General features: G+C 34.9%; 1 protein-coding gene across 2 annotated transcripts in view; it reads right to left on the bottom strand.

Annotated features, from left to right (window-relative positions):
• Positions 1 to 387: 387 nt before the first annotated feature.
• The window catches only part of IMMP2L (inner mitochondrial membrane peptidase subunit 2), a 399,803-nt gene continuing 378,879 nt past the window's right edge, over positions 388 to 21,311 (bottom strand). For both annotated transcript variants that reach the window (XM_015628273.1, XM_015628274.2), the window contains exon 6: positions 388 to 867. In XM_015628273.1, the coding sequence (XP_015483759.1) occupies positions 748 to 867 (120 nt within the window). In that variant the 3' untranslated portion in view covers positions 388 to 747. The remainder of the gene's footprint in view (positions 868 to 21,311) is intronic.

Here is a 21,311-nt window from a genome sequence, read left to right as displayed (position 1 = left end):
CAGTTTCAAAGAGATGTGGCAATAAGTACTAATGAAGATTTAGTCTACTAGAAAAATTAATTAAACACTGCCTTCAGATAATGTAATATCATTTGTACCTTTTGACTGAATATCTAATTCAGAAAGATATACAGGGAATATTTATATAAAACAAATTAATTTTATCCTGAAAAAGAAAATAGAAATAAGTAATATGTACTCATTTTAATAATAGAAATAAGCTGCATTAAAAATGTTTCACCTACAAAAGTACTAATTCTTCATGAGTAGTAATTATAGAACAACCCAAAGTTGCTTTGGATGTTTTGGATGTTTTTTTTTTCTTTTTCCACATGCAATCAATATTAATAAAGTTTCCATGCAGTTATAAAAGAAACAAGATGAATGTACAAGATCAAAATAGTTTATTGAAGGTTTTAATAGTTTCATGTCCAGAGAAGCACAGGTATAAGCCAAGCATGTTACTGCTTCCTGAAAAAAAATGAACACTGAGTCCTTCTACAACCAATTATTTCAAACTGAATTAATATATTATGCCCTAATGTTGGAGATTATTAAAACCCACCAAACAATAGAACAAAGAAAAAAAAACATGAAGAGTTTTTGGTGGCATTGTAATATTAAGATGTCACATCTATTGATATGACACTGATGTCAAAAGCACTTGGCAAAGCTCTTGGAGGCGATGGTATAACCAGTGCAGCTCTTCCTGGTTGGCCTTGGTGTTTTCCTGTCTGAGCATTCAGATCACTCTTGCTCTCTGTGGAGTGGTTTGCGCTCCGGAGGCAGCACCGGCTCTAACTTCTGCCAGCGATGTGGAGGCCAGAGAATATGAGTAGCTCGGGCATGTAGAAGTCCAAGAGAAACCTGCAACCAAAATATAAGCCAGAGATGTTATTATTATGCAAATAAATCAGTATGTGAGAAGTACAAAGCACGTGATGATTTGTTAGAGCAGTGGGAGAATACAAAGCAGAAGAATGAGTACTCTCTCATGCATGTAATGAGGAGAAAAGAAAATGTGTTTTGTAACAATTTATTTTCCTTTTTTTTTCTCATAAAACATTTTTTTGGAATTCAAAACAGCTTGCTGAAATGCACTGTCTATAACAAAAAACTAAGACTGTTTTTTTCATTTTCAAGAAAAAAAGCTGCTTAAAACAGGTGAGGCATTCTATAATCCACATAAAGCTTTTTGATTATTAGTTATTCTGGGTCCAGAGAACAAATTCAAGTATCTATTTTGAATAAGTTCAGCAGAATCTGTATCTTGGATTTGAGCCAAGTGTACTTACCACACCAGGACAGTGGCTTTTCTATACATGCTGTGTTTACTATTTACCACTCTCCCTCAAGAATCCATTTTGTCTTCAACCAAAAATGAAAATTACTGTGAATTGTAAAGATTTCCCTGAGGATGAAAATGTATTTCTCTACAGATCAAAAACTTTTGAAGTGCTAGCACTACTTAAACCTAATTCATATGTTTTGCAAACATGTTTTACCATCTTATTATTTATTATTATTTACTTCAATAATTTTACTTCACTAATATTTTACTCCAATAAATCAAAATAAAATTCAATTCTGATATTGCTTATAAATGAATCAGAGATAAAATTGTATAGAAAACAGAATTGTTTAAAATATCTTAAGTAAATTATAAACAAGACACTTTTCATATATGGTATGAAAATGACTAGACTGAGTACAGTCACAATTTCAGACTAAGATAAGACAGTCCATACTTAATACTGAAATTAAGTAATTTTGTATGGAGTTAATCTCAGTTAATTTGAAAAGCCTGCAGCATAAACTTCTGCATCTTACATTATTTGTTTAGACTTGCAGAGAAAATAGCATGTAGTAAGCATCCAGAACCAACAGAAAAGTTATAAAGAGGACAAAATCATGGTTAGAAATAGTGGAATGTCTGTGTCTGTGAAAAGATTGAATAATTTAAACTGCTTCAAAAAACAATGATGGAAGCCAAGTCCAACACAGGTAATTGGACATAAACAAAAATTGTATACTCCATGTTAGGAACTACCAAGGGAAAAAATGTATACGTGCTTTATTCTTATAATTCAGTGATCTGGTACTGGCTGTTGTAAGAGCCAGGAATTAAATGGATTTCTGGTGTGAACTTGTACTTTGCTGCTTAAATTCCTATCTAAACTCAGTTCCATTCAATTTCTCATTAAAAAATAAAAAATAAAAAAAAGTGATTTTAGTAAGCAGGTAATTCAGCATTTTATGCAAATAGACAGCAAATAGGCCCCTAGGAATATCTTCAGCTAATTTTCTTGATTTAATTTCATAGGATTAATGTATATTCACCAGTCTCTCTCCACTACATAATCAAATCAGTGAAGCTGAAGTGGTATATATCTAATTCCATATTCTGTAGCTTGATGAAGCAGGTGCTGAATTACTTGAATATAATTTGGTTACTTAATAACCCATGATATCTGAAAGAATCTGAAGTGGATCACTGAATTGAAGTCTAGTATCACATTTCACTTGCTCGATCCCTTGCAGGGATCACTTTCTCCATTATGGGTTTTTTTTTCCTATGTTTAAGCAAAGGAAAGGCTGCTAAGTGACAACTCTTTTTCAATTGCACTGAGCAACATTTTTTCATGCCTTGACACACTTTTGTGTGGTTTGGTTGATATTTATGGAATTCACAACATCCTTTATCTTAATTAGCCCATAAAGTGGGCTGCAAATGTACTATTACCACGTTGGGTTTTTCCCCTGAGCATACAGCATGATAGCACGCACATTACAGGCTGGTGCCAAAATATAAAACCACAGCAAATCCCACAGCTGCATATAAAATGTGACAGCATTAGTACAGAGAAAAAATGTTAGAATAGTCTTTTCAAACACAAATAACATCTCATTTTCAAAGCTCTGTGTTTTTCTCAGTACATTGCTTGTTACTGATGTCAGCAGGAGGTCTGCAACCATACTGAGAATATAATAAATGAATCAAAATGTGTTTTAAGCTGAGGCTGGGCATAATTTTGCCCAGAGGATTACTTCTACTGACCATCACCTGCCTTGAAACTAATAAAGAAGTCTCCCTCCTATAAACATGATTTACAACATGACTAGAGTCAAAAACGAAAACCAGATATTGTTGGGTGATGGAAGCCTTTGCTAAATAACAAATTACACTGATGCTATAGGACGTCTTTTATAATAACTTAAAGGTTCACTTTAAAAGCACCTTCATGTTTGACTTCTGCAAACAACCATAATAACTTTTTTCCATTGCCTATTATTATTCTGTACTTACCACAGCAGCCATGAATTTCACTGAGGAAGAACAGAATTGTTCGCAGAGAATAACCTGCCCTTGTTAATGGATTTACCCTCATCAAGGTTAGATATGAATGAACTCAGAAGAGTGAACTAAAAGGCTACACTTTCTGTTCCAACAGTGAAACTCTGAGATAATCTGTTAATTAATCACATCACTTATAAACATTATTTTCTCCCTTTAAGCAAGAAAAATAGTTTATTCCCTTGAAACACTGTTTCAAGAAAATCAGTACTTTACAGACATAAATTCTTTGAGGAATGTGTTTCGTTTCCATCAGAGATGCCAGCAATTAAATAGTCAGGGGTTATTTCTATGTTATAACCTACTTTTTATTCTTGCTGTGGCAACAACAGCCACAGCACATTATTGAATTAAATACATATTATTGTGCCTAAGCTGAGCTGTTTAAACTTTTTTTAATCTTTGAATATTAAGCTGAACAACTGAGTCACTTTGTTAACACAGCAATTTTATCTGCAAAGTTTTGAATTAATAATACTGTTTTGACACTGCTACTATGCTAAAAGCATATTTCCTCAGTGTCTGCTTGTTGTTAGTATGTTAGTTGTATGGAGACTGATTAGTTTTGGCACTGCATTAGAAAGAAGATAAGCCTAAGACTGATAGTGCTATCTGTAATGGTACTTACAACAATCTTGTTCGTTTTGTCCTAATAGGCTTGGATAAACCACCTTTATTAGTATGAAGTCTTACAATAATATCACTTCCTCCGCTTCTAAAATACATCATGAAAATGAGTAAAGTAGTATTCAGACTGTACAAGAGACTGTATACATGTGGCAGTCAGTGGAGCACACCCAAATTTCTATGAAAATGACAGGTATTCAGTTCAGATCTCAAGAGAAGGGAAAGTCTAAATAAGGGTGTGATCCTAAGTGCTGGTTTTTGCTGGGGTAAGGTTAATTCTCTACACTGTGGCTGGTAGTAGACTGTGCTTTGGACTTGTGCTGAGCACAGAATTGATAAAATAGAGATTTTTTTTATTGATGAGCACAGTTTATACAGACCCAAGGCCTTTTCTGCTTTTTGTACTGCCACTGCTACATGAGACTTGGCATGCCTGAGATGTTGGAAGGAGACACAGCCAGGACAAGTCACCCCGACTATATTCCCAGGTATATTCCAGACCATATGACATCATGCTCAGTATGTAAAGTTGGGCAAAGTAGGAAGAAGGGAAGGTTTGGAGTGATGGTGTTTGAGTTTCCAAGTACCATTACATGTGATGGGGCCTTGCTCTCCCTGAGATGACAGAGGGAAGCAGTGAATTAATTCCTTGTTTTGCTTTGCTTGTGTGCATAGCTTTTGCTTCTACCATTAAACTGTCTTTGTCTCAATACACAACTTTTCTCTCTTTTCACTCTTCCAAGTCTCCCCTAGAATCTGCTGGTGGGGGAGTGAGTGTGCTGTTGCATGGAGCTGGATTGCTGGCTGGCGTGAAACCACCACACCCTAACAAGGCTATGGTTACAGCTTTCCCAGAGAATGTAAAGTTTACCCAAACAGCTAAATTCAAGTGCTGTATCTCCTAGCCATGAGTTCACTTCAGTTTAGAAACATTCTCCACAGAATTTTCCTTGCTTCTTTTTTCCTTACGCCTTCTTTATTTTGCTGTACCTTAAATACCAAGTTTTCAATTTCTGTGAAAACTCTGAAACAACGAAGAACACCACTAAATAAACCCTGAGAAACAGCACTACAGAACCAAAAAACCCCAAACCTTTAAAACTTTACAAAAAGCTAGACTTCCTAATTTTTCAGTTTTCTATTTGGAAGTAATAACCACATAATCACAGATCTAAAGACTACTTTGACAAAGACCTCTAAGATCATCAAGTCCAACCATTAAGTCACTGTTCACCACTAATCCATATCCCCAGGTGTCACATTCACATGCATTTTGAACAATTCCAGACATGTAATATGACAAAGAGACAAAATAAAAATGCAAGAATGTTAGTACCACTGTATCACAGTCCTGAAATTCAGTTTAGTCACTGCCAATAACAAGCTGTAGACCTTGAATTGGCTCTGCAAGGCCTCAAGATTAATTTCTCAGGATTTATCTGAACTTACCACTCCTTCCTGGAGTTTTGATTCAGCTTGTTTAACTGCAACAAATTTTCTAATGATCAGGTGAATATTGACTAATTTGTTATAGTTTTGCTTATACCGCTTATATTTGCTTGTATTTGCACAATCTTGTGGTATAATCAGAGTTTTTACATATACATTAAAAAGTAAATATTCTGTATAGGATGAAATATTTGTGATTTGCAAATAATAATTAGGTATATAGGACTGTTATGCATGGGATAATAAAAATAGACTGAAAAACCCAGCAATGGTCATTAAAAAAAACCAACTGACTCAAAAGGGTTTTAAGGTGAGCAAAGAGAAAAAACAATGGAGAATAACAAGGAATATACTAGCACAAAATAAAACATATAATAAATAGAGACACGAAGTAAAAAACAATAAAGAATAAGGGGGGGGGAAAGTTAGAAAATGTGCTAAATTAGTGTAAATTGAGAAAGAAGAAATCATTGACATCACAATTCTCATAATGAAGAATTCAGGATGCCAGGAACTCATGAGAGCACCCTTTTCATGTCTTTTTGAGGAGGATGGGTACTGCCAACCTCAGGACCCAAAGGGGCAGCATACCACTGAGATAGATACTTGAAAGTGGTTGCATGACATTTTTAAACTGTTTTGATAAGACTTGTGTATTAATTTTATGATTTTTTAGTGCAAAGGGTACTGTCATTCTCTGAATTAACCCTATAAACAGTCAGTAAAATACTGTAAAGTGTTGTTATTTTAATGCAGCTGTGACTCGGTGGCTTCTCATATAATGGAATTTTCCTGGTTTGCTCAAAACAAAGTTTTGACTGTAACATTATGTTACTTTTAATTTTCTGAGGCTACATAAGTTTTCACTAAGTGCTGCAAAGTAAAGAAAAGTTGTCTTTCTTTTCCTTACCTGATATTTCTCTTCATGTTTTTCTGAAACCAAAATGGTGATTTTGATGAAATGTTAATAAACATATTTCATTATTTTTTCCATTAAAAAAACCTCTAAACAATCAAAATTAGAAAATTAAATTGACTGTTTCATGATTTCCTGACAATGTATTTTGACTTAGGGGGATTGTGGCTGAAATTTTAGCTATTTCAATAAAAGCATGAAATATACATGAAGCACTTACATCTTTGTAACACATGATGTAATAATCACATTTCAAAGTATAAAGTAATCTTGGAATGTCTAGATCAGTCACAGAAGAGAATAATAAGTAAAAGTAATATGAAGAAAATAATTAAGCACAGCAGTAACCCTTAATATTGAGGCAAACACAAAAATCCTCTCTGAGGTTGTACTAGAAAAAGTATTTGGGTATGAATATATTTCTGAAGAAGTATATGCAGTATATTCAGTATATATTCTTGTTTCATCATATTTCAGACAAGCAAAAATCAACACATCTCTCTTCTGGTATCATTAATAAATGTTTAAATTGTGCAAATCCCCTAAAAGAGAACAGTAATAGATACTGAAGAAACTAGAAACAGAACTAAACTACAAGTGCCACACTACCTGTGTGCTTGAGAAGTTTCATCAACAGTGACAAAACTACAATTTAAAAGGCCAGTCTCTGGTTTTGTAGTCACTTTTGCTTTAGTCTTTTATATTCTGGCAATATTACACAGGCCTCTCAAATGTCATGGCCAATGATAAACATTTGATAAACATTTGATAAACAATGATAAACACAAGGTAACATTTTCTCAAATTAAACAAAGATAAAGCAATAGAAACAATCACAGCATTTCAATTTATGTTTTCTGTCCTCAGATGTAATATATATCTCATATTTTTTCCTTCACACGCAGGTTAGCTAAGCAGCTTTATACAGAGCCTTTCATGCCATAGACAGCACTATGGAACATCATCTATGGACAAAAATTCCTTCTTGAACTTTCTATTTTTAATACAAACTCATTGAGGGTGATCAGGAAGAACTCTGGAGCAGAGGAGATCTATTTGGACTATATTTTCCTAGCTGGATACTTGCCAGTTCTGAGAGAGGCTGTGAAAGGTGCCAATACACATAAGATAAAAAACCTCTACTATGGCAAAACCCTGAGTGATTTAGAGATGGCCCCATTTGAGCAGGCATAGAGTTTCAATAAATTTTTCCAAATCTTGTAGTTCATTACCCCACTACCCATATTCCATCAGCCAATTAGCTGCAGATGGATGATACTGGTATTTTTAAAGACTGGGAATGGCAAATTTGCACAGATGTTGAAACCTGTGTAAAGGGACCAGGCTAATGAAAAAGGTGAGAAGAAGTTCAAAAATATTTCAGCCTTCAAAATCGAAAGAAATCCTTAAGATAAAAACACTGATGTAACTACGCAGTGTTCCAGCTATAACCCTAACAAAAATATAAAGCCTGGAACAGCTATCTGTGTCAAATTAGATTGCATGTCTTTAAGAAAGGTTGTGGCACTGGGTTTTGGTATTAGATGGTAGCTGTAAAATGGTCTCACAGAGAATTGCCCCAGTAAATTAATCTCTCAAAAAAATCCATACTTTAATAGAAAGTAAACATGATTGCTATTTCATTTCATCTTTTGTACATGGTTGAACCTTGAAACATGTACCATCAAGTGCAGTAGTAGAAAAAGAGCTCAATAAAAATAAAATCCTGTGGATTACAGTAAAATCCCAGAGAAACCACTTCCTCTAGTAGAAATATCTGTGATAATGAACAGTGACAGAAGAAACAAATATCCTTCACCTCCTTCTTTTATGAATCCAAGAATAAGGCAAATATTAGAATCAATAAACTATTTTGTAAATAAACCGATACCAGAATAGATGTTCTTTAACTTATATCGGCTGGCTGAAGGTTGATGTAGCAAGGTGCCAATTAGCTCATGAATACAGAAAGTGATCGATTCCTTTCTAATACACAGCAAAGTGCCAGCATATTCATTGTTCTTTCTTCTTGTAACTGAAGGAATCAGAACTAATGGAGCCACACAGATCTAGTGACAATGAAAAGAATGCAGCCCATTAATTTTGTTACTAAGTGTTCCATTAGAGTTCCATTAGTTCGATAGCTGAAACAGCAGCTCCAGATACAGATAAAACATCCCATATGTGTTTTCTTCCACAGAGTTAGTATATAATCAGTAAAGGTCCATACTAGTTATCAAATTTGGAAGTGCCCATTTAGGTAGAAAATATATTTTTAAAATCTGAAAATATATAAACGACAATTATTTTAAAAAAGCTTTAAACAGTGAAAATAAACACTTAAAAATGATGCACATATTGAACAAGCAAAATCACAAAAATATGTGTACAAGAGAGAAATGTATTTCAAATGCAATGCTTGATTTCCAGAATTAATAAAATTCCAAAAATAAATACAATGTTAGCATGGAATAGCTGTATGACATTACTATAACTGTTGTGATTGCACCCATCAAACACATTTTTGCAAATTAAGCTATTCATATAAGAAATGGTGAGCACTGCATTGTAATGATAACTCAGGTTATTGATTGAATTGAAAAAATGTACAATCAAAATAACTGGATCACACTCTCATTTTTCTATCACATCTAAATGCTTATATAAACCTAAAGTTACCAAAGAGGAAAAGGAAAGAAAAGGTCACGGAAAATACAATATATGTTTCACATATGAGATTTCTTTACAGTTAAACATGCAGAAAAAGACTAGCTAACACTGAACCATAATTGAAATTCAAAGTAGTGCAGATTTAAAGGAATTCAGTATAAAGTAGTGCATCACTTATTCATCTCTTGAAGAAATCAACTGTCAATGCCATTGCCTAAATTAAATACAGTAACAGTACATTAAGTACAAGAATCCCATGAACTGAATTCTATTTCAATGCTTTTTCTTAGAATTGTCATGGATATATTATTGAAAAGGCCACTATAGCTAATTAACTTCACTCCTTCACAGATTTTTCTGTTTTCTGTTCTCTAAAGACATATTTTTAAAATAGACGTTAGCATATAACACAGCACTACTATTCTTTTTCCTTCAGTAAGTATAGCAGTCTTAGCAAATACTCTTTCTTGTTTATGATTAACAGAGCCATTATGCTAAATAGGTCTGCAAAAGAATTTATAAACCAATTTATTATTTATTTTAGATTTCTAGTAATAAAAAATGGTACAAGAATTTGCTTAGTGCACAGCTTTGTATGCTGCATATACATAAAAATCATTTAATAGTTAAAACCTTTTAATATTTCACTGGATGATGCACAAAGTTCCTGACTAAATAGGATTGTCACTAAGTCATGTAACTCAAGAGAAAAACAGAATGTACTAGCAGCTTTCATGAAAAAGACACAAGTAAAAAGCCATAATACATTTGCAATTCAATATTTTAAGAATTGATAAATCAAGTGGCAGGAAGAAAAGGATTATTAAAACACATTTATTATCTTCACCTAGAAAGTATTAGCTTATTCCAAAATCTATGCATATTAATTATTTAGGAGTGCATAAAAGACTTCAATGTGAATTCTTGTTCAGCAACTTGTTGTATCAGTGCCAGTCAGAACAATGTCAGGCTTAGTGACATTTTTCAGCTCACAACACTGATATCGATTATGTGTATTGTCTTTCTTCATTGGACTATTAGGACACCAAAGTGCTGTGCATTAGAAATTAAGTCGATTTCCAGTTTGGTGCCATTGCATGTCATGAATTCCATTTCAGCCTGAAGCTTTGGCAAACACAGTGGTACAGTGCAAGGCACTCAAGCACAGGAGTGACTGAGTGGGCCCAAGAGCTCACACACTACCCAGGGACTCAACAACTCCTCTCACTACACTGTTCCTCCACAGACACACCTCATCCCCACAGGCTGATCCTCAAGCAGAGGACCATGATCTCTGCTCTATTGCCCCTCCTCTGCAGTTCTCTGTGCTTCCAGGAGAACCAAATTCTGCATCCCACCCCTGCTCTGTCATTTACCATGATGCTCTGTGCAGTACAGGTGAGAGCCCTGGTGTGCTTCTGATCTGCTTCCACTGCAATCTCACAGATAAATCAGGCCCTAATGATGAGCAGCTAGTATTCAAAGCTGAGCAAACAAGCCAAGATGACAGGTGAAATTCCACCAAATTTCTGTGGAAATGCACAACTGTGCCAGGGATCATATACGTGCAAGCTGGGAGAGATGACATTTCAGACTCATTCAGGAGAACTACAATGATGGGAAGGAGCCCTACTGTAGAAGGAACCAGTAGGTTTTAACTTCTAGATACACTCAAATTCTTCTTCAAGACAAGTGATGTGAAAATCCCCCATATGCTAGTTTCATCTAATTTATATTCTTCACATATTTTCTAAAAGCTCAGAAAAATACCTGATCTCATGGGTCAAATATCAGGCTAAATTTATGAGCTTAGAGCAGTACCAAAGCTAAAGAATGTCGTGGAGAACATCTCATCCCACTGATGTCTTTTCTGTCTGTAACAGTAGCTCCAGCCTCAGCAGCCCCATCAGTGAGCACTGTGATTGGACAGCATTGGGAGTATGGAAAGTTCATTATTTAAAATTTTCCTTGGCAGACGTGTTACAATTACCAAATGCTGAGGGAAGAAAGAAAAAAAAGAAAGGCCAGCAGTAGCCAGAAAAGTTAATTTAAGGGAATCGGTGAAAAATTACCTTTTAATTAAAACAAAATGGTACAAGACCTTATGATATTACAACTGTTACAGGGAAAAGCAAGCCTTTTCTAAAGCTAAATTGTTCAGAGATTTTCAGCAACAGTAGCTTGTATGTATAGCAAACACATCTGTCAGCTGGCTCAGAGTCTCTGTGGTTTTTATTACATCTTTTAGATTTAGTCCGATAAAAATGATTTTGTTGCAATACTCTTCATAAAATAATTTTTGTTTTCTTTTACCTTAAAAAGACAACTGTTCAATAGGCTATTGAACCAAATATTTCAAAATATCCCACTGTGAGGCTTGTCTATATTTTCTTTCAAAATGGCGACAGAAACAATTTGACTTACAGAAAACATGCTGTTGGCAATATGAGCTATGAAAAGCAATGGGGAGTAAATATTCAAAGTGCAGTTAGGATATCAAAATGTCATTAAATAGCTGCATGATATGTTATTAAAATTATAAAAGAATTTTTAATAGAGCTCTTTGTGTGAGGATGGCTAGAGCTTATCTAAATTGGTAAATTTCATCAAGATAGTTCTGTATACGTAATCTCCCCAAGTTTATTTACTGGAAAAAAAACCCCACAGAAATGCTTCAAAAACATATAAATATTTTTCTCTTCCTTAAAGCTACAATAATAGCTATGAATATAAGAATATGAAATAATTTCTCTCTTTTCTTTATCTGATTTATCCTGTATTTTTGCTAAAACTGTGGAGAAGAAGATTGAATTTACTAAACTCAGTCTTTACTGAGAAAAAAAATCTCAAAAACATTAGTATTTTTCTTATTCAATCTTACTATTATTTAGCATTCTGTGCTTATGTAATACTGTGACATTTGTCAAAATAGAAGGCTTCTTTGTATAATTTAAATCATATATCTATCCTTTCACTTCATAACAGAATTTATGATTAAATAATTGACACTATATACTTATGAATATATTTTCTCTAACCTACATAACTAATCCCCTCCAATTTTTTTTTCTTTAGTTCACTCCTGATTAGCTTAGGATAATGGCATAAGAGGTTTTGCAGAGGAAAAAAAGTTTCACAAAAATGTACCAGAAATATAAAAAGATACACATCCTTATCAAGATATAACCTTTATCAAATACTGTAGAAGTCCTTTCTTGAAATCCTGAGTCTACAAGCACTGCACATCTTACATGTGAGATGACTGTTTAGTTCTCCACAGAAAAGTCCCTCAGCAGGGGAGTAATAGAACCCATGGAGAAGCTGGTTTTGTAGAGCAGAGACATGACAGATCCAGTCCCCAGGCCTGGCTTGGGCACCAGCAGCCCCAGTAGACTCAACCAGACGAGGGGCAGGGGACCAGCAGTCAGCTCCCTTTGGTTATGGGGACATCAAAAAAAAACAAAGAAGGATGGAGGAAGCCCACATATGAGTTCCCTGACCATTATATTCCAGGTTCATTTAATTGGCCTAAAGAGAGGCACTGCCTTCTGCCCTTTGCGATGCACCAGGAAACCTCTACTGGCCACTGTGCCTCCTCATTCAGAAGGGCAGAGGCTTCTTCAAAGTCCTGGGCTACACCTTCACAAGGCACATAAAAATTGTGTAAGACTCATTAGGACATAGCAGAAAAACAGCTTTGTAGACAGCTAGAGTTCTCCCATGGCTCTCTTCAAGACCTTTGGTATTCTTGGCACACACTCACCAATTACTTTTTTCTGTTTTACCCCTAATCTCTAGCCTTCTTTGATATGTCCTTGCAAAACAAGAAAGGATACTAAACCAAATAACTTAGTCACAGGCTGTATCATTTCAAAATAAAAAAATACTTAATCTTTAGCCAAATTCAGTAAGCAGTTCAGTGACTGGAGGCCAGGTGCCCACCAAAGCCTCTCTATCACTCCCTTGCTTAGCTGGACAGGGGAAAGAAAATGTGACAAGAGGCTCGTGGTTGAGAATAAGGACAAGGAAATAGCACTCACCAGTTACTGTCATGAGCAAAACAGACTTGACTTGAGGAAATTAATTTCATTTCCAATCAAATCAGGGAAGGGAATTAAGAAATAAAAGCAAAACTTAAAAGCACCTTTCTCCCACCCTCCCTTCTTTCCTGGTTCAACTTCACTCCCAAATTCTCTCTCTCCTCACCCCACAGCACTGCAGGACTGGGAACGAGGCCATGGTCAGTTCATCACACATTGTCTCTGCTGCTCCTTCCTGCTCACGGGGAAAACTTCTCACACTCTTACCCTTCTCCCATGGAAGACAATGCTCCATGATCTTTTCCAATGTGAGACAGGTCCGTTTTGGACTGGCATTACCTCTGCTGGACACAGGGGAAGCTTCTAGCACACACAGCTTCTCACAGAAGCCACAGAGTCCTGTCCCTGCCCCCCAGTCACAGCGAAACCTCGCCACACAAACCCAACAGAGGTTTAATCTGCAGTTTTACCATCAAGATTTATATTTATCTCAAGGAGAAACTAAAACTTGTCCTAAGCTCTACCTGATAAGCAAGAAAGTAGTGAAGACTAATGAATTCAGTTTTCTGCATATGTAATAAAATATTCTCTCATAGTCATAATCAAGCCATAGTTCAGCAAAGCATGTGCTGAACTTTAAATATTCAAATAATACACTTGAGCACATTATTAAAATTAAGTAAAATAAAATAAAATGAATAAATTTCCATGGAGGTGACGATCTAGATTTATTAACTCTTTAAATGACTCAATTTTTCAGATCATATGTAGCTATTAAGCTATTTTAGCAAGATATAACCACACAGGACTGCCAGGTCATCAGTACAGGAAAAGGATTAGCACATTTAGGATTTGAAAGATATACATGTTAAAACTTTACACGACTAAAACTAATTTTTTACATGGAACTCTTTCACTTCCAGTAAGAAAATCAATGTGATTAAAATTCCTTTTAAGTGCTTACCGTTACAACAAAATCACGTACAAAATATGCTATAAATCCAATGTTTATTTTGTATCTCAGTGTTTTTGGGGACAAAAATCACATTTTTGTCAGCAGCAGACTGTGAAGCCATCACCATTGCTACAATGCCTGAAGATCCAAGTCTCTCAAATTAGCTGAGGAGACAGCAGCAGTGAAATTGCAGACAGCACAATCTGATACATTTTCATCAGTCTGCTGTGGAGAAAATATATTCCTGTATGTTTACTGAGCTGTTTTTTCTGCTTCAGGATCTTAGCATTCAAAGCAGATAAAAAAATGCTCCATATTTTAATGAGATAATTATTAATAGTTCATCTTCTTTCTTGCTAGAGTACTAAATTTCCATCAGCTATAGGCAAAGGCCATGTGAAGACAGCTATTACAATTACTTTGCAATGGATTCTGGCAACCTCCCCACAGCATCCTTGTTCTCCCATGACTGCACAGTTTAAGTAACCCTTAAAGTCTGAGCTTGGTAAGGACTCAACATTTTTATTTCCAAAACTTTTCGTGTATTTTCTTGTTCAATGAATCTAATGCATGTTTTTCTTGAACAGGCAAACCACCAAACCTATACAAAGGACCAAAAAAAAGGCTCCCATGTCTGCTTTGCTCCAACTTTCTCTCAGTGACCTACGTTTTCATGCTGTCTGGAGCCACACAAAGGCAGAAGTGAATCAGAAGCTGCCTTGACCTCAAAAGTCTGGTAGTATGCACCATTAGCCCATCTGAATAGAGAATCAGTCTTAAACTGGAGTCAGCCACACTTGTGGTTGTAGTGGTTGTAGACTGGAGGATGTGACTCTAAGCATGAATGAAATACATTGATCAAAATCATGATTCTCTAGATGCAGAACGTAAGAAGATGAAAATTAGTAGCTAATGATAGTGTAGTTCATATCAAATGTGGACAAATGCAGAACCAGATTCTTAAGAGAGTTGGACTTAAAAAAAAAGAAAAAGAAAAAAAAAAGAAGATGTAAATAGCATCTAGAATAGTGTCTAGAGCCTTTTAACAGGAGTTTAGAGATGCCTGAACAACCCACATCCGGAAATTAGAACACTTCCTTTCCAAACATCAGAAATTATATAAAATCAGTATTAGCTGCAACTGGAAAACATTCCCAGTTAATACTAACACATTAAATCAGAAAAAAACCAAGAACTTCAAACTTATACTGAACAAGATTAACCTTGAGCATCCATGGCAACAGCAGAGTCCAGTGCAGCGCCTGCTGTGTTCTGCAGCAAGGCAGCTTTCTCCTCAATCTCAAAATACCACCTTATATCAGTTTTCTTCATAGTCCCTGCAAGAACTCAGCTGAAATTAATTCCCAGATAGTTTAAAGCCCTTTAGTACACATTGATGTAAGGTACTTTTCATGTACAGATTGTATTTGGATAGAATCTTGATGCTTTCCTCCCTCGTAAGTCCAGCCACAACTCCTGAGTGACCTCTCATATGGTGTCATTCTGGCAGGCTTGTTATCCTTCCTACCTCTGTGCCAGCTGGAATCAATTATTTATCTGCAAGGCTTCCTAGTTGCTGGCTGGTAGCATTCCCCAGGCAGGAGAAACCAGCAGCCTTCATGCACTGCAGCGCAGAGCAGGACCCAGCTCCAGCTCCCAGACCCTCTGCTGCCTTCCTCCATTAAACAATGGCAAGGGAATCCACCAGGAATCCCCAAATGCTGCTTTCTGAGGAGGGCTGGAGAGCAGGGCGTAATCACAAGCAGAATGTGGATGACAAGGAACACAGAAACAATTTCTAACACAAATTAATTTCCAAGTTCAGCCAAAAGGTTTCAATGTGTTTTGGCTTTCAAATGCTGAGGTTATAAGACATTCAAAATCTGTTAAGTAAAACCCATTCCTTACGAGTCTGTGTTTTTGCTGGCATGTACCATGGCATTGCTATCAACACTTTTTAATCCCTAATATTTATTTCTGAAAATGCTAAACCAAGCCCTCAAGCTAATGAAAATGCTAGACTCGTTGTTCTTCAAAATGTATATACACAGAAATGGAGATTTTTTTTTTCAAATCAACTTTGCAAAGGTGTGACAATTAAAAAGTTGAGTCTCTACTTACCATTCTTTAGTACTTTATACATACTCATTTACATAATGAAAAAACACACGTAAAATACTCCTTTTCTTGAGCACTATAGACATGAAGCTACCAAGAAAAATATGTCAGAATCTTTATTAATTCAAATTGAATCTTACTTTAACAAAATTTATTGCTCCTACAGAAACAAGGTTGAGCCTATCTGATGATTACAATTTTAGATTTCTTACTTAGAACTATGTCAAAATTAATTCTTATTTAATGAAGTTTTTGAAAAGGGTTTAAAATAGCAAAATTCTGAAACGTGCTCATTAGAACTATTTGTAAGTAATTAAAAATGATAGCTTTTAAATAACTTGTGATTGGATCCTAAAGCCATTTCAGAAATAGTGCTCAGATGACAGCCTGTCACATAAATTTATGCTTGATACATGAGCCCTGTTGATCACTATAAATAGTGAAAATTTTATTATTCTCTTGAAAAAAAAGAAGTTAAAATTTCTGTTTTCACAATTACTTTTTCCTTCCTCTTCTCTCTTACTTTATGACACTGTCAATGACATGTCAACTTCATGACACCTAGGTCATTGACATTATCTTGCTGAACACTAGAAAGTCATTAATTACTTAGTCTGTGTCCTCCAACTTTTCTGCAATCAAACACCACTGTTACAATGTAAGAGAGACATAAATTGAACAGAAAAGGTAACCAACTGCTCATGAAAATTTAATTTTTCTGTTTGACAGAGACACTAACACGATGAGCTATGGCATTTTTGTGTAAAATCCTTTTTGAGTTTGGAGTGTGTCACATTCTATCACTCAGGAGTCAACTTTTTGCTCATGACATTGCACCCATAGGGAAAGCTTGGGTGTGAGTTTTTGTTTTGTTCTGCTATTTTAAGCGTACGGCAAGGATTACAGTAAAGATTCTGAAAACTTCTCAGCCTTCAAAGTGTGGTATAAAATCTGTCTTAAAAAAATATATCCTTAAATATGAAGTGTCCTTTATTTTTCATAAATATGACATTTGAAGTACAGAGTGTTTGAAAATGTGCTGGCCAACAAGAACATCAAAATCATTTTTGCTAACAGTATTTCTTTGCTATTCTACAGAAAGCCAGTTAGATGACAATAAAATAAATTAAAAGTCAAAAATAAGAGTATATTTATTCAATAAACCAGGGTCAGTGGTAGAAATGAAACATAGAAATTTTTTAGTTTATTTTATATTTTTTGTAATTTATTGATTGTGATAATAATTTTTAAGGCTTTTTAAGAGATTAGCTCTTAGTTCGTTGGTGTTTCCTAAAGAAAACAAAGCTTCCCAGGGCTAATTACATGTAAGTATGTGTGCATGTGTGCGTGTATTTATTTTCTTTTTAAATAATGATATATAATGCATATAAAAAGCCGCAGTCAACTGTGAATTTCTTAATATCTTATTTTGAGGTATAATTTGAACATTGACTGGAGCCTGGAACCTGTCCTCAAACTGATTAGTAACTTAAAAGCTTGTTGCCATAATTTGAGAGGACTCTTCCTGTAAACCAGGGCTATTGCTCATGTATACTGACGCCTGAGTCTGACCCTAAGATTTATTTAATTTCTTCTGCAAAATGAGATATTAAAAAAAAAAGAAAAAAAGAAAGAAAGCAACAACAGATTTATAGAAGATTGTTAAATGCATAAATCACACTACACCTCTTGAATCTTACAGGCTTCAAATATTAATTTGTAGGACAGTGTGAGCAACCAGATTTAAAAGTATTTTTATTCTGATATAAGTAGATGACAGTCCAGTACTGCACAACATTTTGCTTTTGATGTGGACTGTTATTTCCAACAACCATAATATGTAACAATGCCACAGCTTGTTATGACTTATCTGAAAAACACGAAAGCGTGGGAGAAATACATGTTTATGAATGTCACTATTACACAGGCACTGTTTTTCATGGTACTTACTGAAGTGCTTTTGTAAACCTGCTCCTATTCATAGGGGCAAAAAATGGAGAAAAATATTTAGAGAAATTCTATGTTTTCCAAGGGGGAAAAAAACCAATCTAAACCTCCAATATTTTGTTTTCTTTTACAGAATTGTGAATGCTACTAAAAAAAATATTTTCAGCATTAAAAAGTGTCACTGACCTGAGGGACTTATTTATAGCACTTGTTTATCTAACAGAACAAAGCCTTTTGCAAACAAGGAGGAATAGTTTTCCCTCCAAAATTTCTGAATCTCCTGTCTATTTATGTAAGACAAGACACAAACAGCGAGCAGTGAATTGCCTCACAGGCATTACACTCAGACAGCTATTAGAATATAGTGCAGACTACTGTAAAATTTACAAGACTGACATAGAGCTTATTAGATTTAAGGGATATAATTGCATTTGATTCGATAGACATTGGATTTAACCTCATTGGTATGTTCCAATGTCTACTGAAGCCTAAGGACAAACACCCACAAAAGGAAACATATGCAGGCCCTTTTCAGAGCTCTTTGAGTAGATGAAGTAATAGATTCAAATATTTTTAGCACTGTCATCCTTGGCTTATGCTGTTGCATCTCTTCCTAATTCAAGGATACTTGTCTTTCCATAGAAGTTCCCTAGCCATCACCTGAGAATGATTTCAAGTAATTCCTCTGTATTTGAATACATGTTGCAATCTTGCCTTCTTTAGAGAGATTTCCTACACAAACATCTCTCTGGCCCAAAAAAAAACGTTACTGAATGCAGGAGGAATAATAAATGAAATACCTTAGGTATTTTAATAGCCCTAAATTAACTACATGTACTTGAATGAGACAGAAAAAGATTGATTCAAGCTGGCAGTTAATATTTTGTGCTGAAGTGCTCTGATGCCCAAAACAGAGAGACAAACTTGAGAGATCAGTGATTAATATTAGATATTAACCTTATTTGGGAGAGTTTAAGAAGCATATTAAACTTAGTAAATCAAACTTATAAAATTGAGTTTGAGAAAACATTTAAGTCTAATGAAATGAAGACCGATTGAATCAGTCTTTTTGCTGGACCTTCTCTTAACATTCTCCTGAAATCCCATGGGATATTCAGCAAACTTGGATTCTCTCATCTAAGTCAATAGCCTAAAACTAACATCATGCTAAGCTCTGTAGACCACCAGTGGAAAGAGAGGACCTTGACATCGTGATGTAGACCAGTAGTAAATTGTGTTAGTTTTCCCCATTTCTCTCCCTTGACTTTAGAGGGAAGCTAGGCAACTCTGATACTAATTTGGGTGTCTCTGCTCAGGGTTTATGATTAGATTAAAAGAATCTGGACTTCTATATTGACTTAAAAATCATGTAATATTCTCCATTAAAACCTATCTGTTCAAAAGATATCCTTCAAATAAAAGCAAGACATCATCTGACTTTAAATTAGCTTTCTAAATTACTTGGGCTAAATTTAGAGAGGACAACAAAGATCACTTCACTGGCCCAGAACCTGCATACACTAATTGACTTTGCATTTTCCTGTTTAACAAGTAATTTGTGGGTTTTTTTCTTTCTCAAAAAATTCTCAGAAGTCCTTATTTTTATACCGCAATGCTAAAGAAAAACAGTAATATCTGTAGGTTGATTACTGAGCATAGATTACAGGGTTTGAAATCTTAGTGACCTTGAGTGGAATCAGGTTCCAAATGAAATTTGTTAAATACCATTATGTTACGTGACAACTCTGGGAGTCAGGGAATAAGGGAATAGTAGAGCCAAAGTCCCTCGGGGAAGTCAGATAAAATGTAGCAAAACCTGTCTAAATAACACATTTGTTGTATCTAGTTTTGTTGCTTTAAAATGGTTTGCTCAGGAAGCTGCTAAGCTCAGAGGAAGAAATCACCTCATCTCAGCAATCACAAAGGCATTGTTGTATACTGCCTCTGTTCTAACCATGGCAACACACTGCCACCAAAAAAAAAAATTAAAAAATAATTAAAAATCAGTGATGCAAAACTAGATTAAAAATATTCATTTCAAAATTAAAGCATAACACATTAAACCCAAAGATTTCTTGGCTAGCATTTAATCACACAATTTTTTATTTTAAAAAACTCTCAGTTTAACCTCAGTTCCCAGGTTTTCTTTTTTAGATTCCACTTCCAGTGCAGTAGATATGCCATGTTTTCTCTATGGGACTACATCTGAAATGAGTCAGTCACTCTATACTACTCACAGTCGAAAGAACTTCATCTAAAAGTACCTTAAGATTGAATCTTTTGTGTGAAGCCTGAGCAATCTGCAGCCAGTGAAGAATAAAAATATATTGAGGACTCACTGCCAGAGATGCAATCGTGAGATGCAGAAATAATTGCTGGAAAATATCAGAAGCTGGTGTGCCAGTGAAAGTTTGAGTTTTGTCTGCTTTTAAAAGATGCTGTGTAGCCAGCCTTACATACTTTATTGTCCAGAGTGCATGGATAGTAAAAGAAGTATCATATACAAAATTCATCAAGAACTGCTCCAACGTACTAATAGCTGGGTTTTAACAAAAAAAAAGATAGGGCTAACAATGATCTATTTTTGTTTCATTTTTACACACAAGATAAAGTCACTGTCTGGTTCCTAGATGACAATCAAGCCTAGTTTTACCCCTACTTAACATGCAATGCCTATAGTAATTTATGGTTATAAATATTATATAAGTTTCTATTAGGATAATAGGGATTACAGGTTTAATTTTTCACAGTTTTTTTTTCAGGTTTAAATAAATCTGAGGTTTCTAGTTTTAGTCTGAAATAGAAAAAAAATAGAAAAAAGTTATACTGGAAGATTTGTGCAGGAGCTTTATTTCTGCAGGTAGTTGATGAATATTTTCTCAGAAAAGCAGTATCTCTGAGATAATTTTCTTGCATTTTATAGTGTTCTATGAATTATAGAAGAATCCACACTGGTTGCCTATGTTATTTTGCAAGACTCACTATTCTTTTTAGAAGCAGACTGAAATAAGGAAAATTGAATCATTCAAGCAGTCACTTGCTGCCATCACCCTTGCCCAAGGTAAAAAGAAAGCCAACTTGAAAATTATTTTGAGAGATGCAACAGGTTAAAATGAATGAGGTCACTATTTCTATGAAAATAACAACAATGATCAAGCAGATCAACAATTGAGACATTTACAGAAAACTGGATAAAATGATGAAGTTCCTAGAATATTGTAGCCTTTCCAATTG

The sequence above is a fragment of the Parus major genome, chromosome 1A (genome assembly GCF_001522545.3).
Source record: "Parus major isolate Abel chromosome 1A, Parus_major1.1, whole genome shotgun sequence".
NCBI classification, from domain to species: domain Eukaryota; kingdom Metazoa; phylum Chordata; class Aves; order Passeriformes; family Paridae; genus Parus; species Parus major.
This window is presented reverse-complemented; position numbering and strand designations above follow the sequence as displayed.